The sequence below is a fragment of the Lissotriton vulgaris genome, chromosome 1_1 (assembly GCF_964263255.1).
Source record: "Lissotriton vulgaris chromosome 1_1, aLisVul1.2, whole genome shotgun sequence".
Taxonomy (NCBI): domain Eukaryota; kingdom Metazoa; phylum Chordata; class Amphibia; order Caudata; family Salamandridae; genus Lissotriton; species Lissotriton vulgaris.
In genome coordinates, this window is record NC_141685.1 from 3,642,868 (window position 1) to 3,667,585 (window position 24,718).

At 50.3% G+C, this 24,718-nt stretch overlaps 1 protein-coding gene across 1 annotated transcript in view; it reads right to left on the bottom strand.

Moving 5' to 3' along the window:
- Positions 1–24,718, bottom strand: part of LOC147736926 (uncharacterized) — a 251,816-nt gene that overhangs the window by 175,853 nt on the left and 51,245 nt on the right. The window contains exon 3 of the mRNA XM_086966781.1: positions 10,453–10,791. Coding sequence (XP_086822907.1) covers positions 10,453–10,791 — 339 coding nt within the window. The remainder of the gene's footprint in view (positions 1–10,452; positions 10,792–24,718) is intronic.

The following is a 24,718-nucleotide window of genomic DNA, read 5'->3' on the forward strand; positions in this document are numbered from 1 at the left end:
ATCACTGTGTGCCACTGACAAATCAGGGGGCGAAGGTGGTAGGTCTGCATCACTGTGTGCCAATGACACATCAGGGTGTGAAAATGTGTGTGTCAAAGTTCCAGCAGCAGTTATCTGGAATAGGCACTGTGGCAGCAATGGCAAGATGAGGATCTGCAGGGCATACAAGATCCCAGCTACATCTCACTGGTGTTTAGCCGAGGCAGCCATCCTCCCAGCCTGCATCCGCTCCATGTTCTCCATTGTCCCCCGCAGCTGTGCCAACTCTGTGCTGTCATCGCTGGTGCCTGTCTGACTAGATCGTTCTTGTATCCAAGTAATGGCTCCAGCAAGGTCAGCCAAGGATTGTTGTAGAGCAGGGAATGGCAAACGGACTGTGGGAGTCCATTAGGGACTGTAAGTGATCCCTGATGGGACTTATACACCCACGTATGGCATCTAGTTTGGCTGCCATGAGGTCAATAACCACCCGCACCTGTTCAGCCAGCTCCATCTGGCAGTCTAACACACGGTGTTGGAATGCCATGTGTCTTCCCATGAGGTGGTGTAGCCAGCCGTGGTGTAGGGTGCTTCCTGCTGTGTGGTCTGTGCAGTGGATGGGCTCACCTTGATGCAGCTGGGCTGCCCTGCTCCTGGAGGTGGGGTGCGGAGGCTATGTACAGGCTGTTGCAGAGTGTTGGAGCAGATGGCCAGGGGGTCCTCTTCATCATCACTGGAGAGATGTCTGGTCTGCTCTGCAGGAGGTGCTGATTGTCCATCGGCAATGTAAAGGGGAGATGCAGGTTGACAATGTGCTCCATGTATGTTGACGCATTTTACATGTTTCCGGGAAGACAGCATGACAATGTACATTGTGACTGTTTTGGAGGAGCTGGCTTTTTTTTTTTTATATTTCTTTATTAGGTTTTCTCCATCGAGGAGCTGGCTATTTGATGGGAGACAGTGGACATTTCGGCTACCTGACGGATGTGAGGTTGTACTCATACATTATCATAGCACTGCAATGCCAGATGTGATTTGAAAGTTTCTACGCACAAGCAGCACCAGTTGTGCCCTCTGTCCTGTAGTGCAAGTGTTGCACTTTGGACCACATTGTTGTCAATTTTGATGTGCTGTGATTGCTGTGTGTGTGTGCTGCATTGTGGGAGAGTCGCCCCTGCAGCTCTGATTTTGCAGCCCCTTATCCCTTTGATATAAAGACAGTACAATATCCCAATAGGTGTAATTTATATCTTAGAACCTCAATCCCGACTAGGTAGATGGGTCACACTCCTGTTTTCTTTTACAACCTCATCCCTTTGAAGCAGTGTGCCTTTGACTTGTGTGCTTTTATGGTGCTGAGATGTTGGCGACTTGGGTCATCTGTGCTCTTGGACGGTTTTTGTACTGTTGTGCATTGGTTGTCTGCAGATGTATTGTTGACGTCAGGTGTTATATGTGCATGTAGATGTGTCAGAGTGTTACCTGCTCCTTTGAGGATGTGATCCACACTGGGCCACCTCAGTGTTGTGTCGTGCACCATGTCATGTATTTTGACTGCAGCCATGCTGTTGGTCCTGCAGTGTCACTTGCATTGTCAGTGTGGCTCACAGCGCCGCTGCTTTGCTGGATTTAGCACATGTGCATGGGTAGGTTATGAGATTGGTGATAGGGAGGCGGGCCTCTTTGTGCACATAGTGGACGGAGGCCTACTTGGAGTTTCTATGTGTGCTGCATTGTGCCAAAGGTATCTGGGACATGTTCCATGATCATTGTGTGTGTGCAGTGTGCTACACATGATTGTGCATGTGTGCCATTGTGCCCATCTCCCTCCGTCCCCCCAGTCACTGGTCGTTACTCACCCTGTTGCTGTTGGGTCAGGTCATGTTGTGTTGTGACCAGACCCCCAGCTCATGCCACCGTCTCCACACTGATGACTGTGGCCACCATTTTTCTCCAGCTTATCCAGCTCTTCCTGTGGTGCAGGACTCCCACCTCCAGTCGCCTTTGCTGCCTGCCTGTTGGCAGCGAGTTTCTGTTTGGTTTGAGTTTGCAAATCATGCTAGCGCCTCTTGACCTCCTCCATTGTAAATGTAAATGTAAATGTAAATGTAGTAGTGCTTATATAGCTCACGTATCACCCCCGAAGGGGTCTCAAAGCGCTGTACACATACCGCTGTGGAACCCTTCCTGGCCTTTCCCTGTGAAGTGCCCACTCCTGGGCACCCCCAAGGTGAAAGCCAGGCATCCTAGCGCCGTTGGGGCCGTTGTGGAGATTAAGCAAGCTATTGCCCAGAGTTGCAGAGTGGAACCCATGATTAGAATAGGCACCGAGGCGAGAATTATCAGTCCAGGGAAATTGAGCCCAAGACCCGCCGAGGCGGGAATTGAACCCTGGTCCGGGCCAGACCTCTGCATCAGGGTCTGCCGCTCTAATCATTGAGCCACACTTCTCCACTGACCTCATCAACACTCCGACTGCATTCACATTGTTCATGATGGACTGCCATATTTCCGTTTGTGTGGCAAATGACGCAGTGGAGGTGACGAACAGTTGTTGGTAGTGTTCTATCACCTCCATGATGATGATCAGGTCTTCCTGCGGACTGAACCCCATCTTCCTCTTCCTATTCTCCTTGCCCTTCACCAGGCCCGAACACGGGGTTCCTGGCTGGTTCTCAATGGGCTTGTGGGGTTCGAGTTGTCCTCTGCACTCGGTCCGGGTGCATCCATGGTGCTACCCTGTTGGATTTGGTTTTGGTGTGTTTTTTTTGTTGCTTTCATAGTGCATTTTCCCACATGCTGTGTGAGAATTGCAGGCCTGTCACTGGTTGTCGCTGATTTTTGTATCACGATTTAGGGCATCGTAAAAAATTTTGCCTTCGTGTTTTGCATGTTCTCAGCGTTGAGTTAATTTTAACGCGGTCATTTGGTGTATTATCCTGATACCATCGCATGGTGCCGCCGGGTTGGGACTACAACCGTAAAACAGTGATATTTTGTCACGATAGACTGCGATGTGAAAGGTTGCGTTATTTTTGCAATACTTATTATACGTTCTTGAGAATATCCACCTAGATTTTTGGCTTTATGTACTGGCTTGGGCAGCGGGCTCAAATCGTCAGGCCACCAGCTGTTTGTCCAAAATAAAGGATGGTTCCCCAGCAGCAAGACTTCTTTCTTAGAAGAATTCAGTTTCAGACAGTTATTTGACATCCACTTTGAAATGTGGCTCCTACAGTCGGGAAACCTGGTAGCCATCTGACTGGCAGAGATGCTCACCAAGACGATAATCTGTGTGTCGTCAGCATATGAGATAAGGGCAAAGTCATAGCTTCTAACTAGACTAGCCAGTGGGGTGATATAAAGATTAAAGAGTGTTGGGCGAAGGGAAGAGCCCTGGGGACCCCGACAAGGCAACGCAAAGGGGGGTGACACCATGTTCATTGTAGCCATTTCCTGAGACTGCTCCGACAAGAAGTAGCTTAAAAGGGAGAGCCCTGCCACCCTTCACCCTGCTGACTTCAGTTCGCTGTGTCCCTCGCCCCCATCAGATGCTGGGGGGTACCGCAGGAGTTGCAGGGCCTGTATTACTCCCCTGTCCCCTCCAGCACAGGGCTCAGTTTGCCCTAGCGCCTGCTACAGTTCCTAGAGTGCCAGAGAGCCTCCAGTGAAGACTAGGCCGGGAGGGCTAGCCTGTGCGCGGCTGTGCAGGGTTCAGTGCCTTCCATACGGTCAATAGCGGAGCCAGGAGGCAGCCACTGAACGCCAAGCATTCTATGCATTCCTCAGGGCGCTGCTGCCTTTAGAGGGAAAACACACATCATTCCACCCTCCTCATCCTCACTCCCGCCGAGCACCCGCACTGTTGTGAGTGATAATATGACTGTCCAATCTGTCCTCCATGCTGTTAATATTCCAGCACTGCCTCCTCCACCGGTAGACCCTGTGAGGCGTCTCAGAGAGGATGGACATTGAGGACACCACAAACTACAGCGCCTAGAAGTCTCTGTGAAGACACCTCGGAGTGCAGGACCTTCAAACTCCGAGGGCAGACTCTGCAAGGACTCTTCAAGGTGCAGGGACGGGCAGCCTTTGACAAACATATTCTGCGCTGACATCTCGAGGTACAGTTTCCGGATTATACCCATGCTTACCCATTATATCAACTAAAATGTCTGAAATCCCTTCACCCACACTGGTCAGCAATGGGGGAAGCCTGGTGGATATCCAAACTTTTACAAGATTCCCTCCCCTCACTTCATCTCTCCTCAACGGAGTGAGTTGTCGTTCATTCCTTGGTAGAACAGATCTCCAGTGTGCCTTCGTAACTCCTTTTACTGTCACCACCGGTATCTTCTGTAGATTTAAATTTCCTGAAGGCCCGTCCTGGATATCATGTCAGAGAGAAGGGGCGGGAGCTCAAAGCAGCCAAACAATTTAAATGCGTTCAGCATAATCAGAGTAAGCAGGAAGACCTAAATGTGTAGGGGCGCCACAGGGGCAAACTCAGCTAACTCCGCTGACGGAGCGGAGTTCACTGCCCACCACTAATTGCGTCCATGCAAGGTTGAGGCCAACCTGTATTTTCCATCAGACAATTAATTTAAGACTCCAAAGGGAGCAACTTGCATATCTCACTATATATGGATCAGCGTAAATCTTTTATTACCTACAATGAACTGTATAAAAGAAGGCCACAGACCGATTGTAAATTGAGACCCTGCAAATGTAACTGTTCTCTGACCTCCACCCACCACGTGGCTCTCTCTGAGTGCGCCCGGTGCCCCATTGCTACCACCGCCTGCCGCCGCTACCCCTGAGGCCGTGACTCCTGCTTCTCCGGCTTCTCCCTCTTTCTCTGTGCCAGCTCTCTGTATTGTTTCCTCCCCTGTGTGGTGCCCCTGACTTGTGTCCTTGCCTTTTTCCACTTGTGTTTTTTGCATTTTTCTCCGCTTGTGTTTTACAGTTTTCTGCTTTTTCCCGCTCCCCGATCCCTGCCGCTGCTCCCCTGCGGCCCGCCCCCCCTTTTCTCTCTGTACCCTCTCCCCTTCCCATTCGCCACCCGCCGCCCGCCTCCCAGCTGCTCCTCCCTCCCACTGACCAGTTAGGGTGCTTCCACGTGACGTGGAGCGGTGACCTGACCTAACCTCGTCAGAGAAGGTCACTCCACCCGCTGCGTGGCTCTCCCTGAGTGCGCCCGGTGCCCCTCGCTAACACCGCCTGCCCGCCGCCACCCCTGAGGCCGTGACTCCTGCTTCTCCGGCTTCTCCCTCTTTCTCTGTGCCAGCCTTCTGTTTTGTTTCTTCCCCTGTGTGGTGCCCCTGACTTGTGTCCTTGCCTTTTTCCACTTGTGTTTTTTGCCTTTTTCTCTGCTTGTATTTTACCGTTTTCCGCTTTTTCCCGCTCCCCGATCCCTGCCGCTGCTCCCCTGCGGCCCGCCCCCCTTTTCTCTCTGTACCCTCTCCCCTTCCCATTCGCCACCCCTCACCCACCTCCCAGCTGCTCCTCCCTCCCTTCTCTCTCCCACTCTCCTTTTATGGCAGAGTCCACGCATGCGTGCAGCGTTCACGCGCAGCGGGTGCGCCGATTGCGTGCCAAAGGCAAGCCCGTCTACGCCTGTCTGCGCCTGGAACCCTGGATCTCGCCAATGCCAACGTACCCGACAAACATACGACGCAGCCATCCTCCATGCACTCAACACCGGCCGGAACCCCGCCTGCTACCTGGCCATCCCGAACCGCACCCACGGACCCTTCACCTGCCAAGAGTGCAAATTCACCGGCATCCGTCCCGGGCCAGCACCCACCGAGCCTACCACCATCAAGAACCGCCTCAAGTGCATCCTGCTAAACACCCGCTCCGTCCACAGGCACGCAGTCGAACTCTGGAACCTCCTAGACACAACAGCTCCGGACGTCGCCTTCCTCACGGAAACCTGGATGAATGCCTCCTCAGCCCCCGACATCGCCATAGCCATCCTGGACGGCTACAAGATCACCCGTTAGGACCGCACCAACCAAACCGGAGGTGGCATCGCCATAGTCCACAGAAACACCATCCGCATCACGACCAGCTCGGAAGACACCTTCACAGCCACCGAACACCTGCACTTCCAGATACACACCGACCCCAGGACCACCCTTAGAGGCACCCTTATCTACAGACCCCCGGGACCACACACTCAGTTCAGCGAAGCCATCGCAGACTTCAACAGCCTGCACGCCCTCGCCTCCGCAGACTACATCCTACTAGGAGACCTCAACTTCCACCTAGAGAACAACAATGACAGCAACACCACCACCCTACTGGACAACCTCGCCAACCTCTGACTCAAGCAACTGGTGAACACCCCCACCCACTACTCCGGCCACACACTTGACCCCGTCTTCTCCTCCAGCAAGCACATCTCCTTCAGCCACTCTACCGGACTCCACTGGACAGACCACAGCTGCGTCCACTTCTCCTTCAAGAAAACCACGACCCACCACCACCCGCAACAGGCCCCCCGCAGAAGCTGGAGCAAGATCACCGCAGACCAGCTCACCATCTTCCTCAGCCAGAACCCTCCCACCATCACGACGAACCCCAACGAAGCAGCCCGCAACCTCGCATAATGGCTCACCGACTGTGCCGACGAACTTGCACCACTGAAGAAACCACCGAGCAGACCCCACAGCAAGAAAGCTGCATGGTTCACGGACGACCTCATAATCTCAATGAAAACCTGCCGCTTCCTGGAGAAAACCTGGCGCCAGGACCAGACAACCGAGAACATGACAGCCCTCAAGAACACCACCCGCAAGCACCACCAACTGTTCCATACCACCAAGAGAACTACCTACAAACAGCGCCTGGACATCAACACCCACAACATCAAGGAACTCTTCAGCAACATCAAAGAGCTCTCCAACCCCAGCGCCTGCAACAACGACATCACACCCTCGCAAGACCTCTGCGACGCACTTGCCTCGTTCTTTCACCGCAAGATCGCCGACATATATGACAGCTTCGGCGCACAGACCAACCACCCTACCTACGAACCAGCGCACCCAACAGCCACCCTCTGCACGTGGAACCCGGTCAACACCGAAGACACCGCACGCACGATAAACACCATCCACTCCGGCTCCCCCACCGACCCATGCACACACCGAATCTTTAACAAAGCCGACTCCATCATCGCACCCCAACTCCGAGACGTCATCAACAGCTCCTTCGCATCTGCCACCTTCCCGGAGAGCTGGAAGCATGCCGAACTCAGCGCCCTCCTGAAAAAACCTACCGCGGACCCCACGGACCTCAAGAACTTCCGACCCATCTCACTTCTCCCGTTTCCTGCCAAAGTCATTGAGAAGACGGTCAACAAGCAACTCTCCGCCTTCGTCGAGACAAACGGATCCCTCGACCCGTCACAGTCTGGCTTCCGAGCAAACCACAGCACCCAGGCCGCCCTCATTGCAGCCACCGACGACATCAGGTCTATGCTTGACAAAGGGCAAACCACCGCACTCATCCTCCTGGATCTCTCAGCAGCCTGCGACACGGTATGCCACCGCACCCTGATACAACGCCTCAGCAACACCGGAATCCAAGGTGTGGCCCTGGAATGGATCATCTCCTTCCTCGCTGGTAGAACCCGTTCCGGTCCGCGGCTACCAAAGTCATCTGCGGTGTCCCACAAGGATCCTCGCTCAGCCCCACCCTCTTCAACGTCTACATGAGCCCCCTCGTGGCCATCGCACGCAAACACAACCTCAACATCATCTCCTATGCCGATGACACACAGCTGATCCTCTCCCTCACCAACGACCCGGACACCGCCAGAGCCAACCTCCAGGAAGGAATGAAGGACGTCGTGGAATGGATGAAGCTCAGCCCTCTGAAACTGAACTCAGACAAGATGGAAGTCCTCATCCTAGGACCGTCCCCCTCGGCCTGGAACAACTCCTGGTGGCCACCTGCCCTGGGCACCGCCCCCAAACCCACCGACCACGCACGCAACCTGGGCTTCATCCTGGACTCCTCCCTCACGATGACCAAGCAAGTCAACGCCGTCTCATCGTCCTGTTTCAACACCCTGCGCATGCTCCGAAAAATCTTCCATTGGATCCCCACCCCTACCAGGAAGACGATCACCCAGGCCCTCGTCACCAGCCGCCTAGACTACGGAAACACCCTCTACGCTGGAACCACAGTCAAGCTCCAGAAAAGACTACAGCCCATACAGAACGCCTCGGCAAGACTCATCCTGGACATTCCCCGCCACAGCCACATCTCCGCCCATCTGAAGAATCTGCACTGGCTTCCCGTCAGCAAGAGAATCACATTCCGACTCCTCACCCATGCACACAAGGCCCTCCACGACGCAGGCCCCAAGTACCTCAACAACCGCCTCACTTTCTACAAACCAACCCGCCAGCTCCTCTCCGCCAGTCTCGCCCTGGCCACCGTCCCACGTATTCGCAAAACCACCGCCGGAGGAAGATCCTTCTCCTACCTGGCAGCCAAGATATGGAACTCCCTCAGCACCCACCTCCGGATGACTCAGGACCATCTCGCCTTCAGGAAACAGCTCAAGACCTGGCTGTTCGAGCAGTAGCGACCCCCCCCCCAGCGCCTTGAGACCCTAACGGGTGAGTAGCGCGCTTTACAAATTCCCTGATTGATTCTCTCAGTTGGTATGTTTACTTAACACCTTGGCTGCTAGAGGTTTTCCCCTCCTGTGCTGGAAAGTAAGATTTATCATTGTTCATGACGAGCTCAGCTCGTCATGAGGCACACTGGAGCTGTGCTTATGATGATGTATGACGTTACAACGCATACTTTTACAACGCCTACCTTTACATCGCAGTTTTTACAACGCATGCTGTTACAACGCATAGCGCTTTGAGGTGCTGGATAGTGAAAAGTTTAATTTTCTATTCCAACTCCAGTCCCCGTGGACACTAGGGAAGGTGTTGGATAGAAAATTAAACTTATTTCCTATCCTAGAGCGCCCCCCAGCGCAATGCGTTGTAATGGTTTGCGTTGTAATGCCTGTGTTGTAATGGTAGTGCTTTGTAAAAGTTTCGTTGTAAAGGTTGTTCACCGATCCTGTTTTGCCAAATGCATCTTGTTTTTTCAAGGTATTTGAAGTTCTCAGCTTAATGGTACCTTGAACGTGACTGCAGGCTGGACAGATTCTCAATCAATCAATCAATCATAATACTTTATTCGGTATGAAAAAATACCATAAAAGTACAAATAAAATATATCATGATATAAAAACAAAACAAGGCAGCAGCTTAAAATAGTACATATTCAGTTCATCTGTGATTAAGAACCCCCGCTCATCAAGTTCATTCTTAGAACCATTGGAGGACTAGCATCACTGGCCACATATGTTCTCCAAGTACCCCTTGTTGTTCTTAGCCTGACAGCTGCTTAAAAAGTTTGCGGTACAGAACAGGGTTAATGCATCTGTGGACAATTTTTAAAATAACAGGGCCACCCTTGCATATTTAAATCTGGTATTTTTAAAAATACTTTTCAAAAAGAAACTCCTGGGTTGTGAATAAAAAGGACATAATAAAACAAAATGAAGGGTGTCCTGTGGAGACCGATGGTCACAGCCACATGGACATTTCAACTCTATAGATGAAGTATAACCTGCCGGGTCAGCTAATATATGGTGCAAAATATTAAGCCTAAACGTGTCATTATAAATCTGTTGTGGGCATTATGAAAATAAGATAAGTAAGGCTCAATACCCACGCATGTTTTGGTCAGAAGATATTCCCTCACTGTCGATTTAATCAGCTCCCTATCTTCTGTAAATGTAGTTCATTTCATTGCATCCTATACCTAGAGTCTCCTTCACATACTTGAGCCATGGAATATTCAATCCCAAGTTCTTCATGGATAATATGGGAAGGTGTGCTCTGAGGCACTTTAAGTAAGCGCCGAATATACTTATTTTCCTCTATTTGTAGATGATGCGCATCAATAAATCCCCATACCTCGCTTCCATAGAAAACTTTGGCACAACACATAGAACTATTGTGGGCCAGTCAAGGAACAGAGGCAGGAAGGTTATGCTTCAGAGGGTGTCTATTCAATAAACAAAAGAAAGTCATAAAGGGAGTTCTGAAATAAACAACAAAAATAATGCAGCCACTGCTGTTTGTCGTCCTTCGTAGGAGGACGTTTCTGCTTGGGTTCTTTGCAGTTCTCTATATCGTTGTTGTAGAGGACCGGGTATTAAGGGAACATAACAAAAAAAGAAAAGAACACCTCCGTTACTACTTTTATGTGGAGATTTTTAGGAGAATGGAGGAGAGGTAATGTGGGGGATCAAAAGGACTACACCACAATCCGTCACCCGTGTCTAATTGGTGCTAGCGTGGCTTTTGCGTGCCTCTCTCCTCCCCAAGAGACGATGGTCTGCCCGCGGTACGTTTTGTGAACAGGTTTCCGGATACGGGCACGTACCTGTGGTAGCCCCGCTTGGCTGGCGCTTTCGCAGTGCCGATATGGGTCCGGCGCCCCCTTGGTGTGAGAGAGGTTTGTTGCTCTCCCGACGACCTTATCTGCTTCTCGTCCTAGCGCTCCGACTTCAGGCGGCGTAGATGGAGAATTCGTTAGCTGCTCCGGCTGCTTCTTCTTCACCCGGCCGGCTTCCTCCTCGTCTGTTTCTTCCAGCCTCGTTATGATGCTGCAGGTGGGTTGAAGTGCATCGATGGGATCCCCGCTTCTTGGTTGGTTGGCGGGGCTTGACACCTGGACATCCGACTCCTCAAAGTCCCTCAACACCTTTGCAGAGGAAGATGACTGTAAAGAGAGGATGGGGAAAGGTAACGGGAAACAAATCAAGATCCTCGTCTCACGACTGTTCAGTAGTTTGCACTTCGTCACACATCCCCACCCAGAATGTTCCTGATTATGGAACAAGGAAACCCAGGAGAGAAAGTCAGCATTACCGCTCTCCTGACCCCTACAGTGGCACACATCAAATGAAAAAGGCTGCTATGACGGAAACCAGCAGAGGATTTGAGGAATGGGGGATGAACCTTCGATAGTAACCTTCAAGACTAAGAAAGCACCGGATCTCCTTTTTAGAGGCGGGGAAAGGGGTGTTCACTTTCGCTTTGCCCTTTTCTGATTGTGGTTCAATAGCTCCATTCCCCGGGACATAGCCAAGATACTTAACCCTCTGATAACCTAAGTGTGACTTTTTCGCGTTAACATGTAGGCCAGCAATTTGAAGGGCTTGTAGGACTGCCTGACAATGTTGTAGATGTTCTTAATCCCATCCGTATTTTCTTTATGATACGAAAGGGCCCCTTCCATACAGGGTGTATCTTAGACAGACTAGAAGGCAATTGCACCAGGGTCTATAATAGGAAGAGGCTGAAGGGGAACAGGTTGTGGTCGGTAAGGATTTTTACGTTGACAAACCTCACATTCCTGACAATATTTGGAGATCTGGGAATATACACCAGGCCAATAAAAATTTTGGAGAATCATCTGTGTCGTTTTTTCGGTACACCTTATGTCCATCCAGCAGGTGAGAATGGGCAAAAAACAACAACTGGTCATGAAAAGTCTGGGGGACTAGTAGCTGAGGGGATGCTTTATCGTTTTCTGTTCTTTAGAGGAGGCCATTTGTAATGTGGAACCGAGGATAAACCGGAGTTGGTCCGGTAGGATTTTGTTTGGCTTGTGTCCAGGCGTTTTGCAAGGTGGGATCGTGTTCTTGGGAATAACGAAAACTACGATCAGAAAGCCAGGGGGCTTGCGTGAGGAAGGTAGCCTGCTCTTGGGGGGTGGGATTCTGGTCCTGTAATTTCTTTTTAAAAAACTGTATAAATAATGAATTATCTAACCCCAATATTCAGGGGCAGATTTACAAGCCCCATGTGCCGCTGGTGCATCACGTTGCGTGTGGTACAGCCTGCTAAGCGATATTTACAAGCACAGGTAAAGTCACTCTGCGTGACTTAACCTGTGCTTGTAAATATCGCCCCTGTTCACACAAAACTTTGCTTGTTAGGGGTGGGACATGGATGTTGCTGTGGGTGTTTCCGCGCAACACCCATGTCCACTGATGCATTTCCAGATTTAGAGAAATCGTAATCTTGGAAATGGGTCAGTGTGCTACGCCACCAAAGTGTGACTTAACCAAGCGAAACGAGGAGAAATGTTTTCATTTCTCCTTGTTTTTTCCTCTTTCAATGCGGGCTGCATTCCACAGCACACATTGAAAGAGGAAAATGCCTGCAGTGATTGCTTTTGTGCAGGAAGGGGCCCCTTCGTGCACAAAAGCAATCTCCCCATGGAGCAGGCATCCTCACACCATGGTGCAAGGGTGCCTGCACCGGCTCATGGCTGCAGGTTCTGCGCCAGCGCAGGGGAGAGCACAGGAATGCGACATATCATTGTAGATATGTTGCATTCCTGTGCTCTGAAAGTGCCACAGCGTGGCGCAGCGTGGCGCAGCCAAAGGGCTTGCGGTTCCGCACTGCGGCACTTTCTTGTAGATCTGCCCCTAAGTCTTCTGGGAGCTAAGGTAATACCCTGAGTCTGGCTTGAAGGGTCTTTCCATCTGTAATATGAATGGGGAGGTAAATGATGGGTAGGAATGAACATCCCCATGAACACACCTTATTGGAACACATTCGGTGGAAGCAGGCAGAAAAGAGGACACTGGGGATTCCCTAACGACTGACTGCCGATACCCCGAGTCAAGTACGTGTTTTACTGGTTTTCCCTTCACCTGCACACTCACATAAAAACATGGCCCTATCTCTTCCGTATACAGGACGGAGCGGGGGATACAACTAACGTCCATGGGTTCTTCTGTTGGTTTCTTAAGAGGGCAAAACCGGGTGATATGTTCCCACTCCCCACAATCATAACACTGGGGACCATTAAAGGTTAAGGTCTCAGACTTGAAGCGGGGACGGGGTGTTTCTAATGTTGTTCTTGGTACTCTTCTCTCGGTTTTGTGGGTAGAAGTGGAAAGACGTAGTTTGTCGCTGTCCAAAATTAAGGGGCAGGGTTGTGCTCGGGCAAACGTGACGGCCATTTCTACTGCTTGGGGGGCTGTTAAATGGGAGTTTTGTTTCAGCCATCGTTGTGTAGGATATGGGAGGGATTCTAAGAATTGTTCTAAATATATTTGCTCCATGATTTCTTCTTTGCTCCGTTCCTGTGGTCTGAGCCAATTGTCAGCGTTCGCCTGAAGTTTAAAATACAGGGTATTGGGGTTATCCCCAGGCGTTCCTTTCTCCTTTCGGAAACGCACCTGATAGGCCTCCGGGTCCATGCCTAGATGGTCCAGAATTATGTTGTTCACCTCTGCATATGGGGTGTTCCAGGTAGGATTGGCCACTTGGTAGGCGGCCTGCACCTCTCCACTTAGTAAGGGGGCCAGGAAAAAAGGCAATTTTTTAACAGGCCATCCACAGGCCCGTGCAGCCCACTCAAAGTTGGTTAAAAAGACATCGGGGTCCTCTCCGGGGAGGTATTTCCGTAAGGCGACATGGGGGTTATTAGGTTGTTCCCTGGGACGATCTGAGTAGTGAGCTGGTACTGCTTGATAGCCACGTTATGAATACATTCGATCTGTTGATTCATTAACTCCTTAAAGAGTTCATGATCGACTTGGGTTGCCGACATCTGCTTCTCGACGGACCATTCTAACTTTTGCTATCCAGAAATTATTTGCTGCAATAAGTTCTCAATGCTGGCTATGGAGCTAGACTGCCCGCATTCTCAGCCATATGTGGGGCAGTTAAGGAACAGAAGCGGGAAGGTCTATTCAATAAACAAAAGAAAGTCATAAAGGGAGGTCTGAAATAAACAACATAAATAATGCAGCCACTGCTGTTTGCCGTCCTTTGTAGGAGGAAGTTCCTGCTTGGGTTCTTTGCAGTTCTCCGTATCGTTGTCTCTTTCGCAGTGCCGATATGGGTCCGGCGTCCCCTTGGTGTGAGAGAGGTCTGTTGCTCTCCCGACGTCCTTGTCTGCTTGTCGTCCTAGCGCTCCGACTTCAGGCGGCGTAGAAGGAGGATTCGTCAGCTGCTCTGGCTTCTTCTACACCCGGCCGGCTTCCTCCTCATCTGTTTCTTCCAGCCTCGTTATGATGCTGGAGGTGGGTTGAAGTGCACCAATGGGATCCCCGCTTCCTGGTTGGTTGGCGGTGCTTGACTCCCAGATGTCCAACTCCACAGAGAAAGATAACTGTAAAGAGAGGATGGGGGAAATGTAACGGGGAAACACATCAAGATCTTCGTCTCCCGACTGTTCAGTTGTTTGCACTTCGTCACAACTATATCAACTCAAAATTTGCTCCTGTGACCAACGGCCTAGCCTTTGTGCAAAATTCATGATTGACCCAGAGCAACCAGCTAATGTACAGCATTTCTCCTCTAAAAGATCTTTAAAATTTAAATGTCTATCAAATAAAATCCCCAGGTACGAAAAAGAATGTACCTTTCCCAAGCGGTGAGAGCCAATCATGTAATCATACTTTTTGCTTGTTTTTTTACCAACTTCCATGATGAACGACTTGGATAGATTGGGGGACAGGTCTAAGTTCTCCATAAAGGAAGCAAAGCCATCTATTAGACCCTGAAGCCCTTTGGATGTGCGGGCAAGGAGAAAAATGTGTCGTCCGCATAGAGCAGGACAGGAATTCCTCTTAAGCCAATCCTCGGTGTGTCAACCTTTAAAGTGCAAAGTGCCTGACCTAAACTATTTATGTACAAAGTGAATAAAAAAGGGACCAGAATACAACCCTGTCTGACCCCGCTTAGGCATGGGAAAGGGCCAGTGGTACTTCCCTCCTGGTTGTATCTAACTGTGGCAGTTGTGTTCAGATGCAAAACTTTTAAGATGTTAATAAGACCAGGGTCCACGGCAAGGCCACCCATGATTTCCTACGATTAACTCGGTCAAAAGCTGCTGTTGAATGCCAGGTACACGGTTTCTTGGCTAGCAATAGTGTACTTGGCTACCAATAAATATAAGTTAAGGCATTGGTCCGTGGTTGACTTTCCTGGCCTAAAGCCATATTGGGTGTCAGTTATGATGTGCTGATCCTCAGCCCAGTCCATTAGTAGGCTCAGGATAACCCGCCCTAAAACTTTTGCTGACACGTCAATTAAGGAAATGGGATGGTAACAAAGTGGACTATCCTTGATGCATTTTTTGAAAATGGGTACTGTTGGACCTAGCCCTTTTGGTAGGTTCACCCCAAAACTTTTTGCTTTTTCCTAGCCTGTTTCTGGAACCTGGTGTTGGTGGTGGTGATTTTAGGCCTCTGCTCACTTTTTCACTGTGGAACAGTGTAAAGTGCGTGAGCTCTCTGTGTATGTGTGGTGAGTGACCTGCCCTCCCATAGGAATGCATTGGGAATATGTGTGACCCTGGTAGTTCCTGATGTGTGGGGAGTGCAGGGTCGAGTTTGGTATGTGCGAACTCGTGAGATTGAATGCTGCGTAATGATGTATGCGGCATGAATGTGTCTAGTGTGGAAGTGCCACTTCTAGACATGGGTGTGCGTGTGTAGTGAGTGTGCTGACACGTGATTGGCTGGGGCTGGCTGGAGCCTGGCTCCAGGAGTCTGGATGGGTCTGCCCAGTGGTGAGTGTTGAGATTAGCATGCTGATGTGAGGGGAGGAGTGCACCTGGGTCCTGAATAGGGCTGGGTTTTCCCCACACAATGCTGGCTCCGCCCCCTGTGGTGCGACTGATGACCCTAGCCTGACTAGTGAACGGGAGGGGTGGCTGAGCTCATCAAGGGGGCTCACAAACCAGCTGCGCCTGTTTTTTTCCCCCACCCTGCATCTTTAGACAAAGGAATTCACTGTATGAAAAGGGGCTGTGTCCCCTTACAAAATGTTCTTGTTTCTGACTTGAATCCTGCCAGGGGCGTGCTGCTGCTTGGGCCCAGGGGAAGGCTTGCCTCCCTGGGCCCTGCCCAGCCCCTGGATACCTGATGGACTTGGAGGCTGGAGGACTTCCTTTTTCATGGAAGCAGTTTGCTCCATCTTTTGCCCCCCGGATCTTTGCTTTGGAATCCTGTGTTTCTGGGGCCCTGCTTGGGATAGGGATCGTGCCTGTGGGCTTGCTTATGCCCCTAGCGCCTCGAGAGCGCTTTATTTTACCCTCCTGGCAGAGCGCTATCGTTTTCCCTTGGAGGGAAGCGCTCCTGCCCCCTTTGATGCTTATGGCATATTTTTATGGACGGGTGCCACCCCGTTTATTTAATTATCTAGCGAGTGCCCACCTCGCTTCTATATTTTGTTTTGGTATCGAGGGTGCCCACCCCTCGTTTCTGCCCTAAAATCGCCAGAGGAATCACTGCCGGAGCTACCGCCGAAGAACCGAAGGCGCCGCGCTGTCAATGGCGGGCTGCGGGAGGCTCGTCCTGTGAGCCGTGCTCTGATTGGGCCGCTGTTGGGGGCTGGTCCCGTGGAGCCACGTCCTGATTGGGCAGCGCGTGGAATCTCCCATGGTGAGAGGGAGACCGGAGAAGAGGATGGCGCCTGCCGCTGTGGGGTTCCCGTGACCGAGGCGGAGCCTCGCACACAGAGGGGAGCCCCGCGATTGCTGCCTCCTCGAGCCAGAGCGAAGAAGTGACGTGCTCCCGTGGCCCGGGGCTCCCGTAGCTGTGGAGAGCCCCGGGGCCGCCAACCAGGAAGTGGGGCCGGAGAGGAGAGGAAGCCCTGAGCGAAGCAGAGCCGCCCGACCAGCCCGGTGAGTGTTGAAGGGCTGGGGGTAGGCGGGAAGCTCCGGGCAGATGTCGTGTTGCCTGTTGAGGGCACAAGTTGGAGCCGCCTCGTTTGGCAGTGGGCTGCTCCCCGTGCATTGGCAGCATTGTTGATTCCGGTCCCACAAGTCTCCCTAGTCCTAAGAGGGAGAGGGGCATATCGGGGCCGATTGTCGTGGCCGTCCCAAGAGTGGGGCAGTTTGCTTGTTTTGAGTCCCTCGAGAGGGACTCCAACGATAGGGGCATATATCATTTGAAAGCGCTAGTGCGCTTCGTGAGTGCCTAATAGTTTTAAGAGCCTAGAGGGCTCCAAGGCACCTAATTGTTTCAGGGGCCAGTGTACTCCTAGGGGGCGCTTGTAATTCTTTCCAGAGCCTGTGTGGCTCCAACCCCTACGGCGCAATTTCTCAGAGGGCCAGTGAGGGCCCTGTCACAGCTTTGCTGATTCCCAGCTGCCCAGCAATTAGTGGGCAGCTGCACCGTTTAGGCGCCAAGGGGGAGAGACTCCCTGTGTGGGACAGAGATTGCACAGTGGTGCCAGGCCTGCTACAGCTGCGCAGCACTTAGTGCCAGCTGCAACGTTTAGGCCCTGTTGTTGTTCCCAGCTGCCCAGCAAGTAGTGAGCAGCTGCAATGTTTAGGTTTGCGCTGGTGGTGCACCCCTGACTGGCGCTGCACTGGCAGCGCGCCCTGACATTCTGGACACAGGGCTTTTTGAGTCCCCTTATTGGATGACCAGTTGGCCTGGGGGCTGGTATGTGGGTAGGGCGCAAAGCCCTAATGTGATTTTTGCGCAATGTGATTTTGCTATGTTTATGATAGGAATTTCCTAAGTTGATGTTTGCGCAATGTGATTATGAGGTTATTTTACCTATGTAGGTTTATGCTAGTGAGATGTTTTCACTGGGGGCCCGATTCACAGATTGAACTTAAGACTAAATCCTAAACTTACTACTATTTTGTATTCACAGAATGCACTTACTACTTTCAGGATTCACAGAGTGAACTTACTACTTTCGGTATTCACAGTATGAACTTAGTACTTTCGGTATTCACAGAATAGATTTAAGACTACTAACTTTATGTCCGCACTCGGGTGGTAAATTCCGGCCCGGAGGCGGAGTTTCCGTCCTGGCGGTGGAGCTTCTGGCTTAGGGGCGGAGCTTGCTGCTCGGAGACGGAGCTTCTGGCCCGGAGGTGGAGCTTGCGGCTCAGAAGTGGAGATTTCAGCCATGGCTAAATCCCCAACTCTGAGCTGGAAGCTCCGCCCCAAGCCAGAAGCTCCACCTCCGGGCCGGAAACTCCGCCACCAAGCCGGAAGCTCCGCCTCCGAGCCGGAATTTGCGGCCCGAGTGCGGACGTAAAGTTAGTAGTCTTAAATCTATTCTGTGAATTCCAAAAGTAGTAAGTTCATTCTGTGAATCCCAAAAATAGTAAGTGCATTCTGTGAATCCCGAAAGAAGTAACTGCATTCTGTGAATACCAAATAGTAGTAAGTTTAGGATTTAGTCTTAAGTTAATTCTGTGAATCAGGCCCTATGTGCTTATGCCCCTAAATGTGATTTATTCTTAGGAGGCAGAGTCTAATGTGTTTTGACTAGTGAGGAGATTGCCTACTGTATTTTTACTGGTTAGGCCCAAATGTGATTTATGGGTAATGTGCAATGCCATTATGCCTGTGACACCTCTGAATATGTTTTATGCGTTATGTGTCTTACCTACACCTCTGAATGTTTTATGCATCATGTGTTTCTTTGTTCCATGCACCTCTGAATGTGTTTTGATGCGTCATGTGCCTTGTCCCTTACACCGCTGAATGTATGTTTATGCATCATGTGTCTTTCCTACACCTCTGAATGTTCTACGCATCATGTGTGAAACTTCTGATTGTTATATGTTCAAAGTGCTATTTCTAATAGTATTCCTAGTTCTAAAAGTGCTGATTCCTGACAGTGGCCCAGGTGGCCCTGTCTTGTACATAATACCTTGTGAATATTGCCCGGTGCCAGTTGGCACAATGTAATGTGTGATTACTATCTATTGTGTTTTGACAATACAGAAGTTATTTTTATATAACCTTGTGTGGAGTTCTTTTTGTGGTGTGCCTAGGATGTTGTTGCTGTTGTGTGCGTGCGCAAATACTTTACACATTGCCTGCGGGATAAGCCTGTCTGCTCGTGCCAAGCTAACAAGGGGGTAGCAGGGGTTATCTTGGCGTGTGACTTCCTTGCCCTGACTAGAATGGTGGTTTCTGCCTGGCTTTGGCATAAGCCTCAGCCAACCAGAAATCCCAGTTCTAACAGGTACAATCCTGGCTGTGGACCAGGATGGCAAAGAAAAACCAAAGGTGGTGATGGACGGAGCGTTGACAATACAAACACTCACCCCCAGTCAACTGATCTGGGTTTAATCCATCGTCGTTCTTTAGCTCACTCCGCCACCCCGGTTCAGACATGGCCATATGCAAATCAGTCTGACCCTGTGCCTCATGGGAACAGTCCAGCCCGAACTGACCAGGATGGCGGCATGCCTGTGTCCACTGCTGCATTTATAACTCTGGTAAAGATTGGTGCCCAAAGATCTACTTTACTCAAAAAAAGATCAGGTGGTATCCTGTGAGGACCCGTAGCCTTGTTTCGGAACAGGCCTTCAATCCCTACCATTATCTCGACCCAGAGAGAAAATTGTTGGGTTGCTGTTCTGATCCCCCCCCCCCCCATCATCTTCTGATTGGGCCTCAGCCAGACAGTGGTTATAGAGCTCATAAAAATGCTTGTGCCATGACTCCGGCAGGATGTTATTGGCTACCCTGGGTTTATTTGCCTCTTGGAAGCAAGGATCGTTTACAACTTTCCAAAAGGCAGTTGTATCCTTTAGCTCTATTGCTTCCCTTAGGTCCTCCCAAGCCTGATTTTGTCATTTGGATTTACGGCCTTTTACTGCCAGCTTGTAATTTGTCCTACAAAGGGTCACCCTGCTCTTGTCTCTTGGGGAGGATTTTAGAGCAACTTTCAGCTTTCTCAGGGCTCGGGAGTACTGTTGGTCAAACCACCTTCAGTCATTGATCTAGCTTTATGTGTTGTGGTGCTAAGCAGACCATCAATTAATTGGGCAACACCCTCGAATGCCCTAACTAGTTCAACCCCCTCCCCGTTTGGGTCTAGACAGTCCGCGATGAGCTGCTCACCATCTTTCACTAAGGTTCTATAAAAAGCTTCGCCATTGCCCTGTGGCCATCTCAACCTCCTGCCTTGGTCTGTGGCACATGCCAGCACCACCCAGGTGGGTTCTTGCAGAGATTTAGCTCCACGAGGGACATGACTAGGGGATTGTGGTCACTGAAGATACTCAGACATATTTTAAAACCTGTGGCCCATTTTTTAATTTTTTTTTAAACATAGATAAAATCAATAAAAGAAATACTTCCTCTGCCTTTAAATGTGGGGTATACCATTTTATCCTTCCCAACTTCAGCCAGATCCGTAGTGTGAGTAAGGACATGCTTGTTTAGTAACTTGCATAGCACCCTTCCCTCCTTTGTAATGTAATTTGTACTTGTAAAGCACACTAATACCCCAACTGGGTTGTCCTGGCGCTGTAACACATACCACTGTGGAACCCTTCCTGTCTTTTCCCTTTGAAATGTCCACTCCTGGGCACCCCCAAGGTGAAGCCAGGCATCCCAGTGCTGTTGGGGCCGTTGTGGAGATTAAGCAAGCTATTGCCCAGAGTTGCAGAGTGGAACTTATGATTAGAATAGGCACTGAGGCGAGAATGATCAGGTCCGAGGAAATTGAGCCCAAGACCCGCCGAGGCGGGAATTGAACGCTGGTCCTGGGCCAGACCTTTGCATCAGGGTCTGCCGCTCTAACCATTGAGCCACACTGTGTTCCATATGCGGGCCCTCTTCCAGAGTACATGATGACCAATCCCACACATCAATTTTCAAATTTGGACACCGATGGCAGTTAAAATCACCAGCTAAGGCCAAGTCAGGCATCAACGCCCCTTGTTCCTGTATGCGAGCTAGCCCACTCTCCAACTCGTCCACACTTGCAGTACTCGGGCCCGGTGATATTGCATTATAAAAGTTAATGAAAATTAACTTGTGGCCCTTGTTATGAAACCTGAGCCCCAACATGAAGTCTGAGTTCCAACCTAAATCAGACCACCTGCCCTGTAGGCTTAGATCAACATATGTTATCAACCCTCCCCTAGCTCTCCCTGACACTGCCTTACACGCTGGTACAAAATGGGTTTTGTAGCCCTCAAGGTTTAAGGTGCTGCTCTCTACTACCCATGTTTCCTGTAAGCAGAAAACATGGAATTTCCTAATATAAACTAGCCATTAATTATTTTTAAATTTAGCAGATAAACCTGCTATGTTCCAGGAAACTATTTTGAAATCTCTCTGGGTATGTCTGTCTAGACTGTCTGATGGAGAATAGGATTGAGATCCATGAGGTTCCCTGTTTCGGTAATTGTACTCTTGCGTGCAGGGAGCCAAATGCTCTAAGTGGGTAGGGTTTACAACTTCCTTATTTGAACTTGCAATGACTGTTCCTCTTGGCTCTATATCAATAACATTGTTTTCATGTCCATAAGCACCCTTAGTTGCCCCCGACAAGCCCAGTCAGTCAATATAATTTAGCTCCCGTGCATTATTGATGGGGGCGTACCGATTGTATACTGGGACTGTAGGGCCACCCCCATAGGTTCCTACCACGTGCCCTCTGTAATCGTCACAGTGATTTAGGTTCATCATGTGTCTGTAAAAGAAACTTAAAGGGAGCATTTTAATACTAGATCCACCCTCATCTTGGTAAAACCCCTTGCTCTGCGTGAGCAGGTTGTGTACGAGCTCGGGGTACCTTAGGTTCACAATCACGCAGTCCCCTGGGAAAACTTTCCTGGAGTTGCCAATCCAGGACACTCTTCTGGCCATTAAATATGCCTATGATTGACAATGTTAAATCCTACGTTCCTGCTCATCCAGTTTGATGCCTTATTAATCAACATTAAGGGGGCTTCTTCTCCATCACTCGTACAGGCTGGAACCCCTGACAGAACCACTGTGCATGGACATGATGCAGGTGGTAGATCTAAAAATGGCAAATTTGGGGTGCCCCGAACACTCTGAGCTGACATCTCCCCAGAGTTTTGGTTTATGGAGGCTTTGTCCCCTTCGTTAGTGGGGGCTGAATGTTGAACTGTGATGTTACCTTCAATCCCTGCCCTCGAGTACCTATTACCCCTGGGGATGGTATTTGTACTATTTGGATTTCCTTCCAGTGGACCTAGGGATGGCACTCTGCTTGTCCCATCCTGTGTGCCAGAGGGCTGTCCTTTGCCATCCCCCCCCCTTCACCTATACTCTAGTGGGTAGGACTGATAAATTGGGACCCTCCTGTGCCCCAGAATGAATGGATTCAAACCTGTTGAGCTCAGTAACTGGTGCACTATTCTGTATCAAAAGCAGCAACAATTCTTTTTCTATTGACCTGACTTTGGCTAGTATAGGCCTCAAAAGAGCAGTTAGCATCAGTCCCATCCTTTTCCAAAGCTCAGTGTCCACTCGATGCCCCACATTTTCCTCGTCACCATTTTGGGTCATTTGATTATCTACAATGCCTGCTGTGTCAAGGGGCCTAATTACTTTGGATGCTGGTCTGGACTTTTGCTTCTGTTTTTAGTATTAAATCTGTTTTATTGACAATATTTAGAAGACCCACCACCTCTGACTCACTTTGCTGGAGCCGGGTCACTATCGGGAGGCTTTGTGGAGCTGTTAAGTTTGGAGGCCCTTTTTGAGTAAGTAATAACCTCCCCATCAGAACTTAAGGTGATTGCATTACTTGCAGTCGGTGTAAGAAGTGCAAAGGCCCCAGACCCCATTGACCGGTTTAGTCATGGAGAGGGTGGAGTTGAGGATGACCCCTAGGTTGCGTGAGTGGTCGGTGGGTATTGAAGTGGTTCCCAGTGCGGTCGGCCACCAGGAGTCGTCCCAGGCCGAAGGTGTGGATCTGAGGATGAGGACCTCCGTCTTGTCCGGGTTCAGCTTCAGTCGGCTGTTCCTTATCCATTCAGCAACAGCCTTCATTCCTTCGTGAAGGTTGGTTTTGGTGGTGTGGGGGTCCTTGGTGAGGGAGAGGATCATCTGGGTGTCATCAGGGTAGATGATGTTGAGGTTGTGCCGACAGGCGACGTGGGCGAGCGGTGCCATGTAGATGTTAGTTGGGACGAGGGATGAGCCCTGGGGTACGCCGCAGATGATCTCGGTGGCTTCGGAGCAGAAGGGGGAAGGCGGACGCTCTGTGTTCTTCCAGAGAGGAAGGAGGTGGTCCAGTCCAGGGCCTTCTCTTGGATCCCAGCGTTGTGGAGGCGTGTTCGTAGTGTGTGGTGGCAGACCGTGTCGAAGGCAGCTGACAGGTCCAGGAGGGTGAGGGCCGCCGTTTCTCCGTTGTCCAGCAGGGACTTGATGTCATCAGTGGAGGCGATGAGGGCAGTCTCGGTGCTGTGGTTGCTGCGGAACCCGGACTGGGAAGGGTCCAGTATATTGTTCTCCTCGAGGTAGTGGGTCAGTTGTTCATTGATGGTCTTCTCGATGACCTTTGCCGGGAACGGGAGCAGGGAGATCTTGAGGTCCTTGGGGTCCGCTTTGGGTTTCTTGAGTAAGGCAGTGTCGTGGTTGTCAGCAGCACAGTATACGTAATGCCACTAACCTCATCTGCAACAGCCAGCAGGAACGATGTCGTGAAGACTGTCTTCTCAATTACCCTGAACACTTCTTCCATACACTTTTACTTCTCCCAAGTGCCTAGAAGGAAGTATCCAAGGGAAAAAGGAAGGGGACAAAATAACAAAAGAAGGTACACTTCCTCTGGTCTGGTCTAGACTGGATTTTCTGTCTTGCCTGGATACTTCCTAATGCACAGAAAAAAGGCAGGATGACAATAAATATACTACTTACAATCCTTTAGTATACTTTAATCCCTAGCCCTGTAAACCTCATGGTATATACCTATTGTAAGAGGAGATGAAAACCTGCAATACAGTAACCCAGCTTCAGGAGATGCTACTTGTACTAGACAGACCACTTTCCATAATAAGCCCAATAAAGTTTTGACTTAACCCTCTGGAAAGCGTGGAAAAGAATACCCTAATAGTTCTCTTCTTAGAACAATTCTTATAACGTTGCAATTTGTGAAAAGAAATTCAGAACCAATATCCTGGCAGTCCAGCCAGGACTTTCAAAGTGTCACAAATAAAGCACTGAAGGAATTGCAGCATTCCTAGCGCCACGTACCAGTTTGCAATAATTCACTACCTCTATATACCAGAATGCACTCTTATAATAAACAGGCCAGAGACCAACTCTTGTCCTTGTCACAATGTCGACTATTCATAATAATGAATGAGCTGATATCTTTCATAAACTAGGAACAACACAGCGTGCTCCCGAGAGGAGAGAGCCTCCAGGCGCAGTCTTTCACTCTCGAGGGGAGACGAAAAATACCTGTTTGTCGCGCTGTCTTCAGACAGCGTGTAAATCAGCGTCTTGACGGCTCGAGGAAACACGAGCTGATGAGACATTCTGGAATGGCGCTCTCGTCTGAACTACTCGGAATCCTCCACAGGCTTGGGATTCGAGCACACGGGGACCTGGTGATGAAGGACTCGGCGACTTTGGCATAGAAAACCCCGACGAAATCCAGCGGGGAAGCACCTTCCGCTACGCGATCGGGCAAGAAGTCGATTGTCAAGCACCCTCCTCAGGAAGAGGCGGGGCTTATATCAACGTTGAGTTCTGTGATCAGTCTTTCCCCACCAGTGCCTTCTGGGAGATGCAGTGCAGTTAGACAACAAATAGCGTACATGTTTCTCGGGCACCATATTTAAAGGTGTTCTGTGTTGCTCTGTCCCCCTCAATCCTTTACTAGGTTGAAGGCTGGTAATCGCGACAGAATTCCCTCACAAGGAT